This window comes from Oncorhynchus mykiss, chromosome 3 (genome assembly GCF_013265735.2).
Source record: "Oncorhynchus mykiss isolate Arlee chromosome 3, USDA_OmykA_1.1, whole genome shotgun sequence".
In the NCBI taxonomy this organism is placed as follows: Eukaryota; Metazoa; Chordata; class Actinopteri; order Salmoniformes; family Salmonidae; genus Oncorhynchus; species Oncorhynchus mykiss.
Genome location: NC_048567.1, coordinates 60,178,689 through 60,197,313, shown reverse-complemented (window position 1 = coordinate 60,197,313; position 18,625 = coordinate 60,178,689). Strand labels below are relative to the sequence as shown.

At 41.9% G+C, this 18,625-nt stretch overlaps 1 protein-coding gene across 1 annotated transcript in view; it reads left to right on the top strand.

Annotated features, from left to right (window-relative positions):
- The window catches only part of cps1 (carbamoyl-phosphate synthase 1, mitochondrial), an 87,792-nt gene that overhangs the window by 56,456 nt on the left and 12,711 nt on the right, over positions 1-18,625 (top strand). The window contains exons 30-34 of the mRNA NM_001124709.1: positions 10,306-10,413; positions 10,747-10,836; positions 13,883-14,053; positions 16,937-17,011; positions 17,225-17,323. Of these exons, the coding sequence (NP_001118181.1) occupies positions 10,306-10,413; positions 10,747-10,836; positions 13,883-14,053; positions 16,937-17,011; positions 17,225-17,323 (543 nt within the window). The remainder of the gene's footprint in view (positions 1-10,305; positions 10,414-10,746; positions 10,837-13,882; positions 14,054-16,936; positions 17,012-17,224; positions 17,324-18,625) is intronic.

Here is an 18,625-nt window from a genome sequence, read left to right as displayed (position 1 = left end):
ACTCATCAAAGGTAGGGCACTATTTTAGGATGCAACCTAAGTAGACACTAGATCATTTCTCCCATCCTATCAGCAGGGAAACATATTACAGCTGCTTTGAAAGGAACAGAGGATTGGCAGATACATATCAGAGACAGTGGAAATGGAATATATTCAATTGAAAGATGGGTGGGGGAAAACAAATTTCAAAAATCCTAGGTTGTTTTGTAGGTTGTGTAAAGAGTACTGAAAAGTATTTTGGAGTCAATTAACCTTTTTTATAACATTTTGAGGCCAGTTCTTAAAAGAAACTGCATAATAATGTTCTCCATTGACCTTTGATCCAATAAAGCCTTAGATTTGACCACTCTCTCACTCACATACTGTACGAGGGAAGATAGACCAACACGAACATTGACATGAACACCTGCTGGGTGCTGACGAACTGTGGTGATCAAACATGTACAATGGCGCCGGAAGAAATGGCAGCCGTTTTCCAGGCGCCTAACCGATTGTGCTGTTATGTGTTTTTTTTTCAGTTTTTGTAACTTATTTCGTACATAATGTTTCTGCCACTGTATCTTACGGCAAAAAATAGCTTCTGGATATCAGGACAGTGGTGACTCACCTCGGATTAGACAAAGATGCACAGGATGTACTTCAGACACCCGACAAGGTCGAAATCCCCGTCATTGGCAAGAGAAAGAGACTCAGGTATAGAGGACACAGGGCGGGGAGCCTCGTAAGGATCCGCCGACGGTGAGTGGAAAATCTGCCCATACCATCAATATTACTGGCCAACGTATTGGACAATAAATTAGACGAGGTGCGATACGAATATCCTACCAACGGGACATCAAAAACTGTAATATCTTATGTTTCACCGAATTGTAGCTGAATGACGACATGTAAAACATTCAGCTAGCGGGATATACGCTGCACCGGCTAGACCGAACAACCCACTCCGGTAAGACGGAGTGTACATTTGTAAACGACAGCTGGTGCAGGAAATCTAAGGAAGTCTCTAGATTTTGCTCGCCTGAAGTAGAGTATCTCATGATAAGCTGTAGACCACAGCCAAGCGAGTTCATCTATTATTTTCGTGGCTGTTTATTTACCACCACAGACGGACGCTGGCACTAAGACCACACTGAGTCAGCTGTATAAGGAAATAAGCAAACAGGAAACCACTCACCCAGAGGCGGCGCTCCTAGTTGCCAGGGACTTTAATGGCTTCCTGTACTCCCTGTTCACCCACGACTGCATGGCAGGGCACGACTCCAACACCATCATTAAGTTTGCAGATGACACAATAGTGGTAGGCCTGATCAACGACGAGACAGCCTATAGGGAGGAGGTCAGAGACCTGGCCGGGTGTTGCCAGAATAACAACTTATCCCTCAACGTAATCAAGACAAAGGAGATGATTGTGGACTACATGATAAGGAGGACAAATCACCCCCCCCCATTCTCATCAACAAGGCTGTAGTGGAGCAGGTTGAGAGCTTCAATTTCCTTGGTGTCCTCATCAGCAACAAACTATCATGATCCAAACACACCAAGACAGTTGTGAAGAGGGCATGACAAAACCTATTCCCCCTCAGGAGACTGAAAAGATTCGGTATGGGTCCTCAGATCCTCAAAAGGTTCTACAGCTGCAACATCGAGAGCATCTTGACTGGTTGCATCACTGCCTCCGACCGCAAAGCAGTACAGAGGGTAGTGCGTACGGCCCAGTACATCACTGGGGCTAAGCTGCTTGCCATCCAGGACCTCTACACCAGACGGTGTCAGAGGAAGGCCTAAAAGTTGTCAACGACCCCAGCCACTCCAGTCATAGACTGTTCTCTCGGCTACCACATAGAAAGCGGTGCCGGAGCGCCAAGTCTAGGACCAAAAGGCTTCTCAACAACTTTTACCCCCAAGCCATAAGACTACTGAACAACTAATCGAATGGCTACCCGGACTATTTGCATTGTGTCCTGCCACTTCCCACCCTCGCACACAACGCCGTACACGCGGTCTGCCATCTGCCCGGTACAGTTTGAAACCTTGGCTTAATCCGTGAAGAGCCCATTTCTCCAGCGTGCCAGTGGCCAATGAATGTGATCATTTGCCCTTTGATGCCGGTTACGACTCCAAACTGGAGTCAGGTCAAGACCCTGGTGAGGACGACGAGCACGCAGATGAGCTTCCCTGAGACGGTTTCTGACAGTTTGTGCAGAAATTCTTGTGCAAACCCACAGGTTTTATCAGCTGTCTGGGTGACTGGTCTCAGACGATCCCGCAGATGTATAAGCCGGATGCGGAGGTCCTGGGCTGGCGTGGTTACACGTGGTTTGCGGTTGTGAGGCTGGTTCGACGAACTGCCAAATTCTCTAAAACAACGTTGGAAATGGCTTATGGTAGAGAAATTGACATAAAATTCTCTGGCAACAGCTCTGGTGGACATTCCTGCAGTCAGCATGCCAATTGCATGCTTGCTCAACTTGAGACTTCTATGGCATTGAGTTGTGAAAAAACTTTACATTTTAGAGTGGCCTTTTATTGTTTACAGCACAAGGTGCATCTGTGTAATGATCATGCTGTTTAATCAGCTTCTTGATATGCCACACCTGTCAGGTGGATGGATTATCTTGGAAAAGGAGGAATGCTCACTGACAGGGATGTAAATTCATTTGAGCACAACATTTCTGAGAAATACGCTTTTTTTTGCAAATGGAACATTTCTGCAATCTTTTATTTCAGCTCCTAAAACATGGAACCAACACTACATGTTGATTTTTATATTTTTGTTCTGTAAAGAAAATAATTTAACTAAATAATGAGGATTTCTATCAGCCTAATCGAGGTGTAGAGCACATGTCACATTCCAATGTTCTTTCCAGTGGCATAATGCCAGGAGCCGCTTGTGGATTTGACAGCTCTAAAGCAGTTCCACCTCCGACATCACGAAAACAACCGCTTAAGAGGCCTTATTAGACATGTCAAAGCTAGGGATTGGTTAAGAAGTTAACATGGTGCCAGGGAGATAGGTATGAGTATATACGCCTTAGTTCAACCTGAAGAGCTCATCATTATTGCCTTAGTTTCATGTGTCTAAATCTGCCATTGTAATATTTTAATGTTGAAACATGATTAAGAAAAAAAGCCACACATGGATGGATCCAATGCAATACATTTAATAAATACTGAAGTTTTGACCACTCAGCTGTGCTTATATATGATTGAGACCCTGTATGGACATGTTTAGATTTCTGATTGTAGCCTAAATCCTAACAACTATCAAGGAAAGAGTAGTCATATGTTCTATATACATGGTAATCTTCTTCTTCTCCTCCTCTCCCTTTTTTTCTCTTTTGTATATATCCCTCTTTGTTTCAGTCTGTCTCTTTCAGACAAAAACTAGCTTACAGATGAGTCCATCAAACAACATTACTTGCATAATTTCTGATCTCACTTTTTTTACTCTACCACCCCCTCCTCTGGTTGGAGGACCTGGTGTAAAACATAAACATTCAATATACATTACCAGTCAAAAGTTTGGAAAAACCTGGGGTTCAAGGGTTTTTCTTTATTTGGACTATTCTCTACATTGTAGAATAATAGGGAAGACATCAAAACTATGAAATAACACATATGGAATCATGTAGTAACCAAACAAGTGTTAAACTAATCAAACTATATATTTTAGATCTTCAAAGTGCCACCCTTTGCCTTGATGACAGCTTTGCACACTCTTCACATTCTCTCAACCAGCTTCTTGAGGAATGCTTTTCCGACAGTCTTGATGGAGTTCCCACATACAGTAGAAGTTGGAAGTTTACATACACTTAGGTTGGAGTCATTAAAACTCATTTTTCAACCAATCCACAAACTTCTTGTTAACAAAGTATAGTTTTTGCAAGTCATTGCAAGTCATTTTTCCAACGATTGTTTACAGATTATTTCACTTAGAATTCACCATCACAATTCCAGTGGGTCAGAAGTTTACATACACTAAGTTGACTGTGCCTTTTAAACAGCTTGGAAAATTCCAGACAATTGTGTCATGGCTTTAGAAGCTTCTGATTGGCTAATTGACATTGTTTGAGTCAATTGGGGGTGTACCTGTGGATGTATTTCAAGGCCTACCTTCAAACTCAGTGCCTCTTTGCTTGACATCATGGGAAAATCTAAAGAATCAGCCAAGACCTCAGAAAAACAGAAAAACAATTGTAGTTCCACAAATCTGGTTCATCATTGGGAGCTATTTCCAAATGCCTGAAGGTACCACATTCATCTGTACAAACAATAGTACGCAAGTATAAACACTGTGTATAGAGTTTGTTTCATGTGCTGAAATAAAAGATCCCAGTTTTTTTCCATGCGTGCGTACAAAAGATTTTGCACACAAATTAGTTTACATCCCTGTCGGTGAGCATTTCTCCTTTTTTGGGCTGGTTACAACAATAAGTCTCCCTAAAATGTGCAGTTTTGTCACACTACACAATGCCACTGATGTCTCAAGTTTTGAGGGAGCGTGCAATTGGCATGGTGACTGCAGGAATGTCCACCAGAGCTGTTGCCAGAGAATTGAATGTTCATTTCTCTACCATAAGCCATCTCCAACTTATTTTTAGAGAATTTGTCAGTATTTGGATGATCCAGAAGAAGATTGGGAGAATGTCATATGGTCAGATGAAACCAAAATATAACTTTTTGGTAAAAACTCAACTCATCGTGTTTGGAGGACAAAGAATGCTGAGTTGCACCCAAAGAACACCATACCTACTGTGAAGCATGGGGGTGGAAACATCATGCTTTGGGGCTGTTTTTCTGTAAAGGGACCAGGACGACTGATCCGTGTAAAGGAAAGAATGAATGGGGCCATGTATCGTGGGATTTTGAGTGAAAGCCTCCTTCCATCAGCAAGGGCATTGAAGATGAAACGTGGCTGGGTCTTTCGGCATGACAATGATTCCAAACACACCGCCCAGGCAACGAAGGGGTGGCTTCGTAAGAAGCATTTCAAGGACCTGGAGTGGCCTAGCCAGTCTCCAGATCTCAACCCCATAGAAAATCTTCGGGGGGAGTTGAAAGTCCGTGTTGCCCAGCAACAGCCCCAAAACATCACTGCTCTAGAGGAGATATGCATGGAGGAATGGGCCAAAATACCAGCAACAGTGTGTGAAAACCTTGTGAAGATTAACAGAAAACGTTTGACCTCTGTCATTGCCCAACAAAGGGTATATAACAAAGTATTGAGAAACTTTTGTTATTGACAAAATACTTATTTTCCACCATAATTTGCAAATAAATTAATTAAAAATCCTACAATGTGATTTTCTGGATTTTTTTCTTCTCATTTTGTCTGTCATAGTTGAAGTGTACCTATGATGAAAATTACAGGCCTCTCATCTTTTTAAGTGGGAGAACTTGCACAATTGGTGGCTGACTAAATACTTTTTTGCCCCACTGTATGTCAGTTACGTTTATGGGGGGTCAATTAAGGAAGACATCCTCTTTTGCAAACCACTGGAAACCAGGACAACAGGAGAGGATATGTTTAAAGTACTGGACAGCTTTGTGACATCAAATGGACTTTGGTGGTCAAGATATGTTGGTATCTGTTCCGGTGGCGCAAAAGCCATGACAGAGAGATATTGTGGAGTGCAAGCAGTTGCTCCCGATGCCACTTGGGTACACTGCAGCATCCACTGAGAGGCTCTTGCTGCCAAAGGATTGCCTGACCGCTTGAAAGACGTTTTGGACACTACAGTGAAATTTTTTAATTTTGTTAAAGCAAGGCCCCTGAACTCCCGTGTATTTTCTGCACTATGCAATGATATTTGAAGTGACCATGTAACACTTTTACAACATACAGAAGTACGCTGGTTAACGAGGGACAAAGTCTTGACACGCTTTTTTGAATTGAGAGACGAGCTTAAAGTTTTCTTTACTGACCATCATTTTCACTTGTCTGACCGCTTGCATGATGAGTTTCTCACACGACTGGCCTATCTGGGTGATGTTTTTTCTCTCTTGAATGATCTGATTCTAGGATTACAGGGACTCCAACTATATTCAATGTGCGGGACAAAATTGAGACTATGATTAAGAAATTGGAGCTCTTCTTTGTGTCATCCGTTTCGGATTGTTAATGCAGACAAACGACTGGATTCGTTATCCCTTTCATGCCCTGCCTCCAGTCCACTTACTGATATCTGAACAGAAGAGCCTCATCTAAGTTGCAACGAGCGGTTCTGTGAACATTTTATTTAATCAGAAGCCACTGCCAGATTTCTAGATTGGGCTGCGCTCAGAGTATTCTGCCTTGGCAAATCGTGCTGTTAAGACATTGATGCCCTTTGCAACCACGTACCTATGTGAGAGTGGATTCTCTAGCATGAAAACTAAATACAGGCACAGACTGCGTGTGGAAAATTATTTAAGACTGAGACTCTCTAATACAACCCAACATTGCAGAGTTATGTACATCCTTTCAAGCACACCCTTCTCATTAACCTGTGGTGAGTTATTCACAATTTTCAATGAACAAATAAGGTTTATATGTAAGATGGTTAAATAAAGAGCAAAATGATTTATTATTATTTGTGCCCTGGTCCTATAAGAGCTCTGTCACATACCATGAGCTGGGTTGTGACAAAAACTCACACTCATTCTAATGTTTAATACATGTATTGTGTGTGTGTGTGTGTGGCAGGCTTACAATGATGGCAAAAAATAAAATTTGACAGTGCGCTGACCCTGGTGCTGGAGGGGGTACGCAGCTGGAGGTTGAATGTTTGAAGGGGTATGGGACTATAAAAAGTCCCGTGTTTAGAGAGAGACCCAATCTGTAATATAGCACACTTACCATAGTTAGGTTTTAACCCTGATAAATTTGATAAATTCTCCATGTCCTCAATAAGGCCCTTCAAGGTTGAAGGACTCAAGAGAACTTGAATCATTTAGTCCCTTAATTACTTATTTAATTATTTAGTCCCTTACTTTTATCGCTAACACTTCAAAGGCCATAATAAATAGGTATGGTGATAAAGGGCACCCTTGTTTTACACCTCTTGACAGCTCAAAACTTTCAGAGAAGTATCCGTTGTTGATTATTTTACATAAAGGGTTGTTGTACATTACCTTTACCCATCTTATGAGAGATTCTCCAAAGTTAAAAAATCAAGGCACTCATAAACAGATTCTAGGCATACTGTATCAAAGGATTTCTCAATCTGCTATAAAGATATCTGGTTTCCTTATATTCTGTATTTGTCGGTCTTCTCTTTTTCCTCCCACATTACAGATCCATCCATTGACTGAATGCCAAATAGGGCTCATTATTCAGTGTGTGTGCATGCGCGCGTGTGCTCTTCATATGCATTCCCCCGTATTAACTACAGGCTTTATCAAGAGTGTGTGTTCCTCCAGGATTGTGTGTGTTCATCAATTAGTGTGTTGCTAATGAGTGCTGCAGTTATCGGGGGTTTAATATGTACTAACGACAACGCAGTTCATTGAAACACTACTCCCTTTTGATTGGTGGGAAGGGGAAGGGGTGGGAGAGTTAAGTGTAGCGTACCAAATGGCTCCCGATTATAGTCCACTACCTTTGACCAGAGCCCTTTCAGCAATTCATCCATTTAAGGTTTTATATTAACGTATTACCTGCTATCAATTATATAGTTTATCTATTGATGAATTCCTTTATACACTTTTGTGTGAAAAGGGCTGCTTATCGTAATGACTTGAAATAATAGTGTTACTTTTGCATATATAGTGTATGTATGTGGACACCCCTTCAAATGAGTGGATTCAGCTATTACTGAAGAACTCAGTGACTTTCAATATGGCACTGTCATAGGATGCCACCTTTCCAACAAGTCAGTTTGTCAAATATTTGCCCTGCTAGAGTTGCCCTGGTCAACTGTAAGTACTGTTATTGTGAAGTAGAAACGTCTAGGACCAACAACGGTAGGCCACACAAGCTCACAGAATTGGACCACCGAGTGCTGAAGCGCTTAAAAATGGTCTGTCCTCGGTTGCAACACTCACTACCTAGTTCCAAACTGCCTCTGGAATAGAGCTGTTGTGGTGACCGTATTACTGCCACCAGCAGTCACGAGTCATGAACGCAGTCAAATTCCACATTACCGTTTTGTCACGGTAATTAGGCTTCTCCAAGCTCTCTTGCTGCTGCTGGTCATTAGTAGTCTACCAAACTTGCTAACTGCCTGGTACTCAGCACTCTATTGTCCCTCTAATCACTCTGACATCCATGCAAATGTATTAGAAAATCTAATTTTCTAATATGAGTATATAATGAATATATAATATTTTCTATCATGAGAGCCCATGAGCTCATGTTGCACAACATTTCTATAGGCTATGCAATTGCGGGAGAAAACGCAGTGATGGCCGCTAATAAAAATATGAGGATCCCATCAGCTTTCTATAGGCTAGGCTTGCTATACTTATTTCTCAACTTTCCTAATGTTAAGCACATTGTTAGCTTTACAACGGGAGTATAACCTAAAATAATAAAATAATGCCACGGAATTATAAGCAAATGTTGTCTGCTAAATGAACTAGTGTAGCCCACAGCCATTTTGCATAGCCACATTAGGACCTAACATAAGGACAGTCGTGTATGCTATTCTTTTCTTCTGAAACAAACTACATTTTCTTCATATCATGCTTCTTTAGACCTGTCTAAAATAAATAATGGATTTATTGTGAAGGTGTAGGCTATATTACATGGATTTATTTGACTTTTTTTAAATGGCTTGTAGCTATGTGTGGAAGCAAGGAGATGCTAAATATGTTTGTTAATTAACAGTCAATTACCGTGAGACCGACAGTTATGTGCTTGACAATCACCAGCTGACAAAATGTTGTGACCGCCACAGCCCTATTCTGGAAGCAACGTCAGCACAATAACTGTTCGTTGAGAGCTTCATGAAAAAGCAGACTGCGAGCCAGTCCTAATCGACCAAACTCACCAATGCTCTTGTGGCTGAAACAACACAGAATAAAACAATTAATAAGACTCATTATGGTAGTGACTGCCCATTACTGCTTATCACTTGTTAACCATCATTTATTTTATTTACTTTAATAAAATATGTAAGTTGTTGTCTATAATATATTACATTTGTTTTATTTGATGAATTTATGATTTAATTCAAAGTCATCTTCTCATCTCTATAGTTTTGCTGCCTTTGCTGTTTGACAAAATCCCTATTTTTAGCAGTTCTTCAAAGTAAATAAGGCATACTTTTATAATATATGCCATTTAGCAGTCACTTTTATCCAAAGCGACTTAGTCATGCCTGCATACATTTATACATTACTTATACATGTATGTACATTCATGTATTTTCAGGTAAAGATACCTCCCTCAGCCTCCCGGGTGGCGCAGTGGTTAAAGTGCCATCAGAGTCCTGGGTTCGCGCCCAGGCTCTGTCGTAACCGGCCGCGACCGGGAGGTCCGTGGGGCGACGCACAATTGGCCTAGCGTCGCCCGGGTTAGGGAGGGCTTGGTTGGTAGGGGTGTCCTTGTCTCATCGCGCACCAGCGACTCCTGTGGCGGGCTGGGCGCAGTGTGCGCTAACCAAGGTGCACGGTGTTTCCTCCGGCGCATTGGTGCGGCTGGCTTCCGGGTTGGATGTGCGCTGTGTTAAAGAAGCAGCGGCTTGGTTGGTTGTGTATCGGAGGACGCATGACTTTCAACCTTCGTCTCTCCCGAGCCCGTACGGGAGTTGTAGCGATGAGACAAGATAGTAGCTACTACACAATTGGATACTACGAAATTGGGGAGAAAAAGGGGTAAAATTAAAAAAAATAAAAAAAAATAAAATACCTCCCTCTCGGTTGTCACTAGTTACCACAGCCACATAGTCATAAAGCCTGCATATTTCTACAATTGATCTTCTTAAAATGTGATTTTAAACCTAACCCTACTCTTAACCACACTGATAACCTGATGCCTAACTAGTGGAAACCCTCCCTCTCTGTGACTGCCCCACATAGACCGGACAAGTAAGCGCGCAATGGATTGCAGTTAATTACCACATTTTTTGTGCTAAACTATGTAGAATATTGGCCTGTTGGAAACTACAACTCCCTACTACAACTCCCTACTAGCACAGTTCGGGCTTGATCTGAGTTCTGTCTAGAGAAACTGTGCATTGATCTCACAGAACCCCCCCCCCCCCCCCCAGAACAAAATCAAATGTTCAAATAATTGATCAATTAGTTGATCAATTAGTTGTTTAAAAACTGAAAATAATAATTTATGTTAATCGCTCAGCACTAGTTATAACCTCTTCTCAGGTGCTGTGCCATGCTATAACAGAGCATGTGGAGGATGCTGGGGTCCACTCTGGAGATGCCACCCTCATGCTACCTACCCAGAGCATCAGCCAGGGGGCCCTAGAGAAGGTCAGTGTGTGTGTGTGTTGTATCATGCTGTTTTTTTTTACCCAGCTACTAGGGGCTGACTCACTCAAAACATGTCTCACATCAATCATGAAAGTGTGCATCGTTATGAAAAGTTTCCACATTTTATTTGTTAGACTGTTAGTCTGTTGGCCTGCCTATATTTAGCATCACTGACTCCTGACAGGGAATTCATTATTGGGCTGTGGTTTATATTGATTTTTCACTACTGTAATCCATTGCCCAGGCTGTGAATATGTAAATAATTTATACTGAGTTATAGGTTCGTCTTTGATGGAAGCTTCATATTTAGTATTTGTCCTCCATTACTCTCAGGTGAAGAGTGCCACACGGAAAATTGCTAAGGCGTTTGAGATCTCTGGTCCATTCAATACTCAGTTCCTAGTGAAAGGCAACGATGTCATGGTAAGTGTGTGTGTGCGTGTGTGTGACGCATGACGGAATACGTTAGAGAAAGCTATAAATGATCACTTGACGTTTTTACAGTCGTAAAAAAAAAAGAAGCAATTTGGTCCTGAATTGAAATACAGAATCTCGGTGTGGTCACAGTGAATTCCAAAGATGAAAAGATGGATACAGTGCCTTCAGAAAGTATTCATACCCCATGACTTAATCCACATTTTGTTGTTAACAGCCTGAATTCTCAGCCATCTACACACAATACCCAGTAATGACAAAGTTAAAACATGTTTTTAGAAATGTTTGATAATTTAATGAAAATTAAATACAGAATTATGTAATTTACGTAGGTATTCACACCCCTCAGTCAATACATGTTAGAATCACCTTTGGCGGCGATCTTTCTGGGTAAGTCTGTTAAGAGCTTTGCATACCTGGATTGTACAATATTTGCACATTTTTCTTTTAAAAATTCTTCAATCTCTGTCAAGTTGATTGTTGATCATTGTTAGTCTTGCCATGGATTTTCAAACCGATTTAAGTCAAAACTGTAACTAGGCCTCCCTGGTGGCGCAGTGGTTAAGGGCGCTGTACTGCAGCGCCAGCTGTGCCACCAGAGACTCTGGGTTTGCGCCAGGCACAATTGGCCCAGCGTCGTCTGGGTTAGGGAGGGCTTGGCCGGTAGGGATATCCTTGACTCATCGCGCACCAGCGACTCCTGAGGCGGGCCGGGCGCAGTGCACGCTAACCAAGGTTGCCAGGTGCACAGTGTTTCCTCCGACACATTGGTGCGGCTGGCTTCCGGGTTGGATGCGCGCTGTGTTAAGCAGTGCGGCTTGGTTGGGTTGTGTATCGGAGGACGCATGACTTTCAACCTTCGTCTCTCCCGAGCCCGTACGGGAGTTGTAGCGATGAGACAAGATAATAGCTACTAAAACAATTGGATACCACAAAATTGGGGAGAAAAATGGTTAAAAAAATCTAAACAAACAAACAAAAAAAACTGTGACTAGGCCACTCAGGAACATTCAATGTCATCTTGGTAAGCAACTCAGTGTATATTTGGCCTTGTGTTTTAGGTTATTGTCCTGCTGAAAGGTGAATTTGTCTCCCAGTGTCTGTTGGAAAGCAGACTGAATCAGGTTTTCCTCTAGGATTTTGCCTGTACTTAGCTCTATTCTGTTTCTTTTTATCCTTAAAAAAAACTCCCTAGTTCTTGCCGATGACACGCATACCCATAAAATGATGCAGGACCACCATGCTTGAAAATATGGTGGTGTTTGATTTGGACCAAACATAAGGCTTTGTATTCAGGACATAAAGTGCATTTCTCTGACAGATTTTTTTTGCCTTATTGCAAACAGGATGCATGTTTTGGAATATTTGTATTCTGCACAGGCTTCCTTCTTTTCACTCTGTCATTTAGGTTAGTAATGTGGAGTAACTACAGTATCCTACACTGAGTATCCTTAGTTTTCTCCTCTCACAGCCATTGAACTTTGTAACTGTTTTAAAGTCACCTTAAGCCTCATGGTTAAATCCCTGAGCGGTTTCCTTCCTCTCTGGCAACTGAGTTAGGAAGTAAACCTGTGTCTTTGTAGTGACTGGGTGTATTGATGCACAATCCAAAGGGTAATTTGTAACTTCACCATGATCAAACCATATTCAATGTCTGCTTTTTTTTAACGTTTTTTTTTTGCCATCTAAAGGGTGTGAATAATTTTTGAAGACGTATGTAGATTTCATTATGAATACTGTTCTTCAATTTAATTTGTCAAATGTGTCTGTTTTCTTGATCAAAAAGTGCTTTCGGTGGTTGGCGTGGCAGAGGTCATGGCAATGAGTGAAGTAAAAATTTTAGAGAACATTTTAGAGGTTTCGTCTTGCTAATGTAGATTTTTGTTTGTTTGTTGCATTTTTAAGCCAATTTCCTGCAATTTACACACTTCACCATGGAGCTGAGAATTTTTATCAGTTTAAGCCACATTTCCTGCAAAACTGGACATTTTTCTCATGCAGCTGAGAAATAATGTTGTAGTTTTGAAGCACAATTCCTGTTAGTTGCCATGGAGCTGTTTTAAGCTAGTTTCCTGCAATTCTGTGTGTTTTGACATGGCTAATGTTGTGTTATTTTGCTCAAATATAATAAAAAAATTAAAACTGGTGTTCAACATAAAAATATTAGTAATTTAGCAGACACCCTTATCCAGAGCAACTTACAAGAGCAATTAGTGCCTCGCTCAAGGGCACATCGACAGATGTTTTTTCCTAGTCGGCTTGAGAATTTGAACCAGCAACGTTTCGGTTACTGCCCCAACACTCTTAACTGCTCTTAACCACAAATTCCATTGCTTTATGGGTTTTCAATTCTCCTTGACTGTCTAGCTTTTATTTTGGTTATCAGAGATTATATTATAAAAAATAAATAGGTCCATTATTTTTTCTAAAAACCTGTTTTCGCTTTGTCATTATGGGGTATTGTGTGTAGATAAGGATTTGTATTTATTTAATCAATTAGAATAAGGCTGAATACTTTCTGAATGCACTGTATTTGGTTTACACCGAAAGCGTTTTTCCATCCCAAAAAGGATTTATTATGTATTTTGTTTTTTACACTGTTTGGATTTAGGCGACTTGGGAAAAAAAGCTTAGGCGGATTAAAATGGCAGAAAAATCCCAGATTGAGATCATAGTTTCTTTCTTGAAATGTTATTTTAGGAATTGGATAAACATGTAAAAGCAACAAAAATAAAATGTTAAGGTAAGAGGTGACGTAATAATCTTTTCACAGCACACTATAGCAGTTTTTCCCAAACTACTGGGGCCCCCGCTGGGCGCACATTTTGGGTTTTACCCTAGCACTACACAGTTGATTCAAATAATCAAAGCTTGATGTGTGGAAATAGTTAGGACACATCATTCAATTAATCAATGAAATTGGGCCTTTTTTACAGTTGCCACTAAGTGCTTAATGGTAATAGTAACTCGGCCCATCCTCCTCCAACTGTACTGGTTTAGAATGACAATGTGTGTGTGCGTTCCTCCCCGCCAGGTGATAGAGTGTAACCTGCGAGCATCACGCTCCTTCCCCTTCGTATCTAAGACCATCGGTGTGGACTTCATTAGTGTGGCTACACGGGTCATGGTGGGTGAACCCCAGGATGAGGCTGCTCTGCCCTCTCTGGAGAACCCCATCATCCCCGTTGACTATGTGGGAATCAAGGTGAGGCTCTGTGACTACAGGGCTCTGTCCCAATATCCATACTAGCACACTACTTAGAATGAAGCAATAAGGGGAGACTACAGGGCTTTGTCCCAATATCCACACTAGCACACTACTTAGAATGAAGCAATAAATCATATATTTTTTGCTATCATATGTGTCTTACTATGCAATAGACTAAAGAGTAGCAGAGGGACCCTGATTAAAAGTAGTAAAAGCACCAACCTCTCCTATTGCCATTTTCACCTATTATACCCTCCACAATAGTCTTAATAATGACCATATCTTCTGTGGCCTGGCCTGCAGTAAACTGTGGGGGGACTATTGTACTGCTTTAGGCATGGTAGAACAGTCCCGGCCCACACAGGGAGGAGGGTGATATATGTACAATAAGTATGATTAGCCATCTGAAGCCTATTATTTAGGCCCTGTGTTTTGGTTAATCATGTCACATGACCTGGAGTTTAACCTTTATTTATAGAGATTTTTCACCAAACAGTCTCATTTTCTTTTCATGACAATTGCTTTTATTTTTTGTCTAATTCTAATTTCGGGAAAGGCTTAAAATAAAGTTTAAATCCAGGTCATGTGACAACCTAAACACAGGGACCTTCCAATGAATATGGGGTGGAAAGGAGACACTCGCTCTCGAGTGGTGCAGCGGTCTTAAGCACTGCATCTCGGTGCAAGAGGCGTCACTACAGTCCCCGGATCGAATCCAGCCTGTATCACATCCGGCTGTGATTGGAAGTCCCATAGAGCGGCACACAATTTTCCAAGCGTTGTCTGGGTTTGGCCGGGGTAGGCCATCATTGTAAATAATCATTTGTTCTTAACTGACTTGCCTAGTTAAATAAAGGTTAAATAAAAAAAATGTAAATCAAAATTAAGCTAAATACATCTCTGTAGTTTAGTGCTGAATTGCCTAGACCCTAAGCATGCTTCCCAAATGGCACTCAGCCTATTCCCTGTATAGTGGACACAATAGGCTCTGTTCAAAAGTAGTGCACTTAAGCTCTTAAGTCCACTAGGGACTTTTATCTCATGTAAGTGTGTATTGTATTGTGTTATTAGTTAGTTAATAAATAAATAATGAAATTGATTTGTGTAGTACTGAATATTCAAAAGGGCTGGGGTTCTTGCGGGTCCACGGATTATGCGACATTCAGAATAAGACTGAGGTAATAATTAATAATGGACTATTATTGATGTAAGAGATATACAGATATCTTTAGAGTTTAAGTCGGGAGATAGTAACTCGTTAAACAACTTTTCCCATGGTGCCCCAATTTCCTAATGAGTTAAATACTGTGTCATGATAAATTTAATTGAGTAATAATTAAACATAGTTAGTTTGATTCAATAAATAACAGTCATCAGATTAATGATAGTCACGGCAACGTGGTAACGGGGCCACTCGAATGGTCACTGTGCCTTTGAGAATCTTGACTAGTTGAGGCCGACGACATCTCTTCGATAGCAGTGGAAGCAAACTCAAACATTTAAAAACAACCTAACTTGTAAACAAAACAATGTAAATAGCCAAGAAAGCCAAGGATAAAGTCTTAACTTTAGAATACTGAACAAAAATATCAACACAACATGTAAAGTGTTGGTCCCATGTTTCATGAGCTGAAATAAAAAATCCCAGAAATGTTGCTATTGACTTTTTATGAAATGCTCGCACTGTTAAGCCCTGAGTCTGACCACCCGCCAACGTGGCTGGTGAATTACACATTCTTACCCGCCAGTGGCAAAAATATACCCGCATTTGGCGGGTCTTAATTTTAGGCCCTGGTTATGGCAGTGACTAACTAAACTGTTACTGGTAGATTGAAATGTGTGAGTGGAGTGTGGAGTCAGCCAGCCAGCTGGTGCTTGAACGCTGTTTTCTCCCAAAGTAATTTCCTGTTGTAATTACAAAGGAGAGGCAGCACAATAGCTGTGGTTGGGGGAGGGGGCAATGGGCTAGGTATAATCCCTGTCTCCTCTCTGTAACTTCTCAATATCCAGGCTTGCGTAGAAGAGAATATTAAACAGTAGTGAATAGTCTAGTCTCGTCTGCTGTCTATACGTGAGCCAAGCTCTAACTTCTTACATTTACATCAGAGTTGAGGGTATGACAATTCTGTGTTGCTCTCTCTCTAACCCTTTTTCTCTCTTTCTATCTCTCTCGCTCTCTCTGTCCCTCTGTCTATCTTTCTGACTCTCTTTTTGGTGCAGTCACTACAAAGATTCAGCAACCGTAACTTTGAATAACCATCAGTTGACACGGGTTGATGGGGAATACCCTCTTGGCCAAGTGGTAAAGATGTTGACATCACGAGCGGGAGGCTGGATTTTAGATCAACCTGGTTGATCCGGGGGTTTGAGAGATTTTCCACCTCTAGATGGCAGCCTTGTCACAAAACCTGTTTGATTTGAAGCACTAGTCCTGATGCTCCATTTCCTCTCGGTTGTTGAGTGTAGCAAAGTGTGATTGAATTTCCAACCAAAGCAACATTTCTTACTCACAGGTAGTCCCATGTCTTTTTATCAATAGCTTTCTGTAGACACATCCTTTAACACCATTAAAAAGGTATTATAATGCTGATATAAGGATTTAAATCACCAGAACATATGTGATTGCAGATGAAAAGTTTGCACTGCTTTTTTCAGTAATGCCTATACTTTCGGTTACACTAAACACATTTGATACCTTTCCATCCATTCCATTCTTCCAGCCACAATATAGGGTGACGTTGCCCCTAGACACTGATTCTGGGTCAGTTTAGCATTTCCCCCACTGATGGTTAAGATCAGGGTTGGGGGAGGTCTCCACCACTGAGCTCCACAGGTTAAAATACCAAAATGGTCTGTCTGTTTGTATCTTCTCTGTGATAGGCTCCTATGTTCTCCTGGCCTCGCCTTCGTGATGCCGACCCAGTCCTGCGCTGTGAAATGGCTTCCACAGGAGAGGTGTGTGTGCGTGCGGACACACACACACACACAAACAACTGTGAATAAACAAACACACACATATATAGGCACTAGCACGCATACACATACATTACACAGACACACACACAGATGACAAATGTACGCACACAGACGTGCTCGCACACACATGTATGTACATGCACACACACGCACATATATACACTTAACAGGTGTCTGTGTCCCTCCTTGCAGGTGGCTTGTTTTGGACCAAACATCTACTCTGCCTTCCTCAAGGCTATGCTATCCACTGGCTTCAAGCTGCCTACAAAAGGAATCCTCATCGGGATCCAGGTCTGTGTGTGTGTGTGTGTGGTTCAAGAGAGTACACATCAGGGTTAACAAGCCTCAGTCCACTGACACTTCCCTTTTTCAAACACTCTCCCTTTTTCAAACACTCTCAAATTGTTTAATCCATAATCTCACAATTGTCAGGATTTGTTTTTTCTTCCCAAGTCTCTTGCCAAAGTGCTTTGCTCTGTAAAAAGCTGTTTTCAGGTACATGTCAGATACTAAAACAGAGTAGACAAAAGCGGTTGACACCCTATTCCTTATATAGTGCACTACTTTCGACCAGAGCCCTATTATCCTGGTCAAAAGAAGTGCACCATATATGAAATAGGGTGCAATGTGGGACGCAGCTTAAAAAGGTTGCTGTTTCTCATGTGTGTGTCAGAAACAGCCATGCGTGTTCAGCTAGTAAGATTAATGTAGTGTTCATGTGTAATACGTAGCTAGCGCTCTTCAACGAGCCAGTCAGTGGGGTTATGAATGAGTGCCTCAGGCCTGCTCCTAGCTAGCCACACTAAAGCTGAATAGCAGGATCTGTAAAAGGCTGATGCATTCATACCATAAATGATCATCGATCCACGGACTGGTCTCCCATGGCTACGACAGCACTTCTGATGGAAAGTTAAAAGTGTGTGTGTGTGTATGTCTGTGCCTGTGTGTACATCAGATACTTACATAGATGTCTTGAAATTGAGAGAGGAAGGTCTTGTTTATAAAGTCTTCTGTGTCTATGTTTTCATTGGGTAGAGAGAGATATGGATAAACAGGGCATTATGAGCTCTCTGTAGAGTTCCCACATCCTCCTCTCTTCCTTCGCCCTCCCTCTCGCCCCCTCTAAATTTTTCCCCCTCTCGCTCTTCCCCTCTTTCTTCCTCCTCTCCTTTCACTCTCTCCTTCTCTTTTCCCTCTCTCCCTCCTTCCCTCTCTTACCCTCCCCCTGTCCTCTCTCTTCCTCCCTGTCTCCTCCCCTCTCTTACCCTCCCCCTGTCCTCTCTCTCTTCCTCCCTGTCCCCTCCCCTCTCTTACCCTCCCCCTGTCCTCTCTCTTCCTCCCTGTCTCCTCCCTCTCTCTGGTGACAGACTCTTCTCTCCATCTTTCTACTTCCTTTCACTCTCTCCTTCTCTTTTTCCTCTCTCCCTCCTCCCCTCTCTTACCCTCCCCTGTCCTCTCTCTCTTCCTCCCTGTCTCCTCCCCTATCTTACCCTCCCCCTGTCCTCTCTCTCTTCCTCCCTGTCTCCTCCCCTCTCTTACCCTCCCCCTGTCCTCTCTCTCTTCCTCCCTGTCTCCTCCCTCTCTCTGGTGACA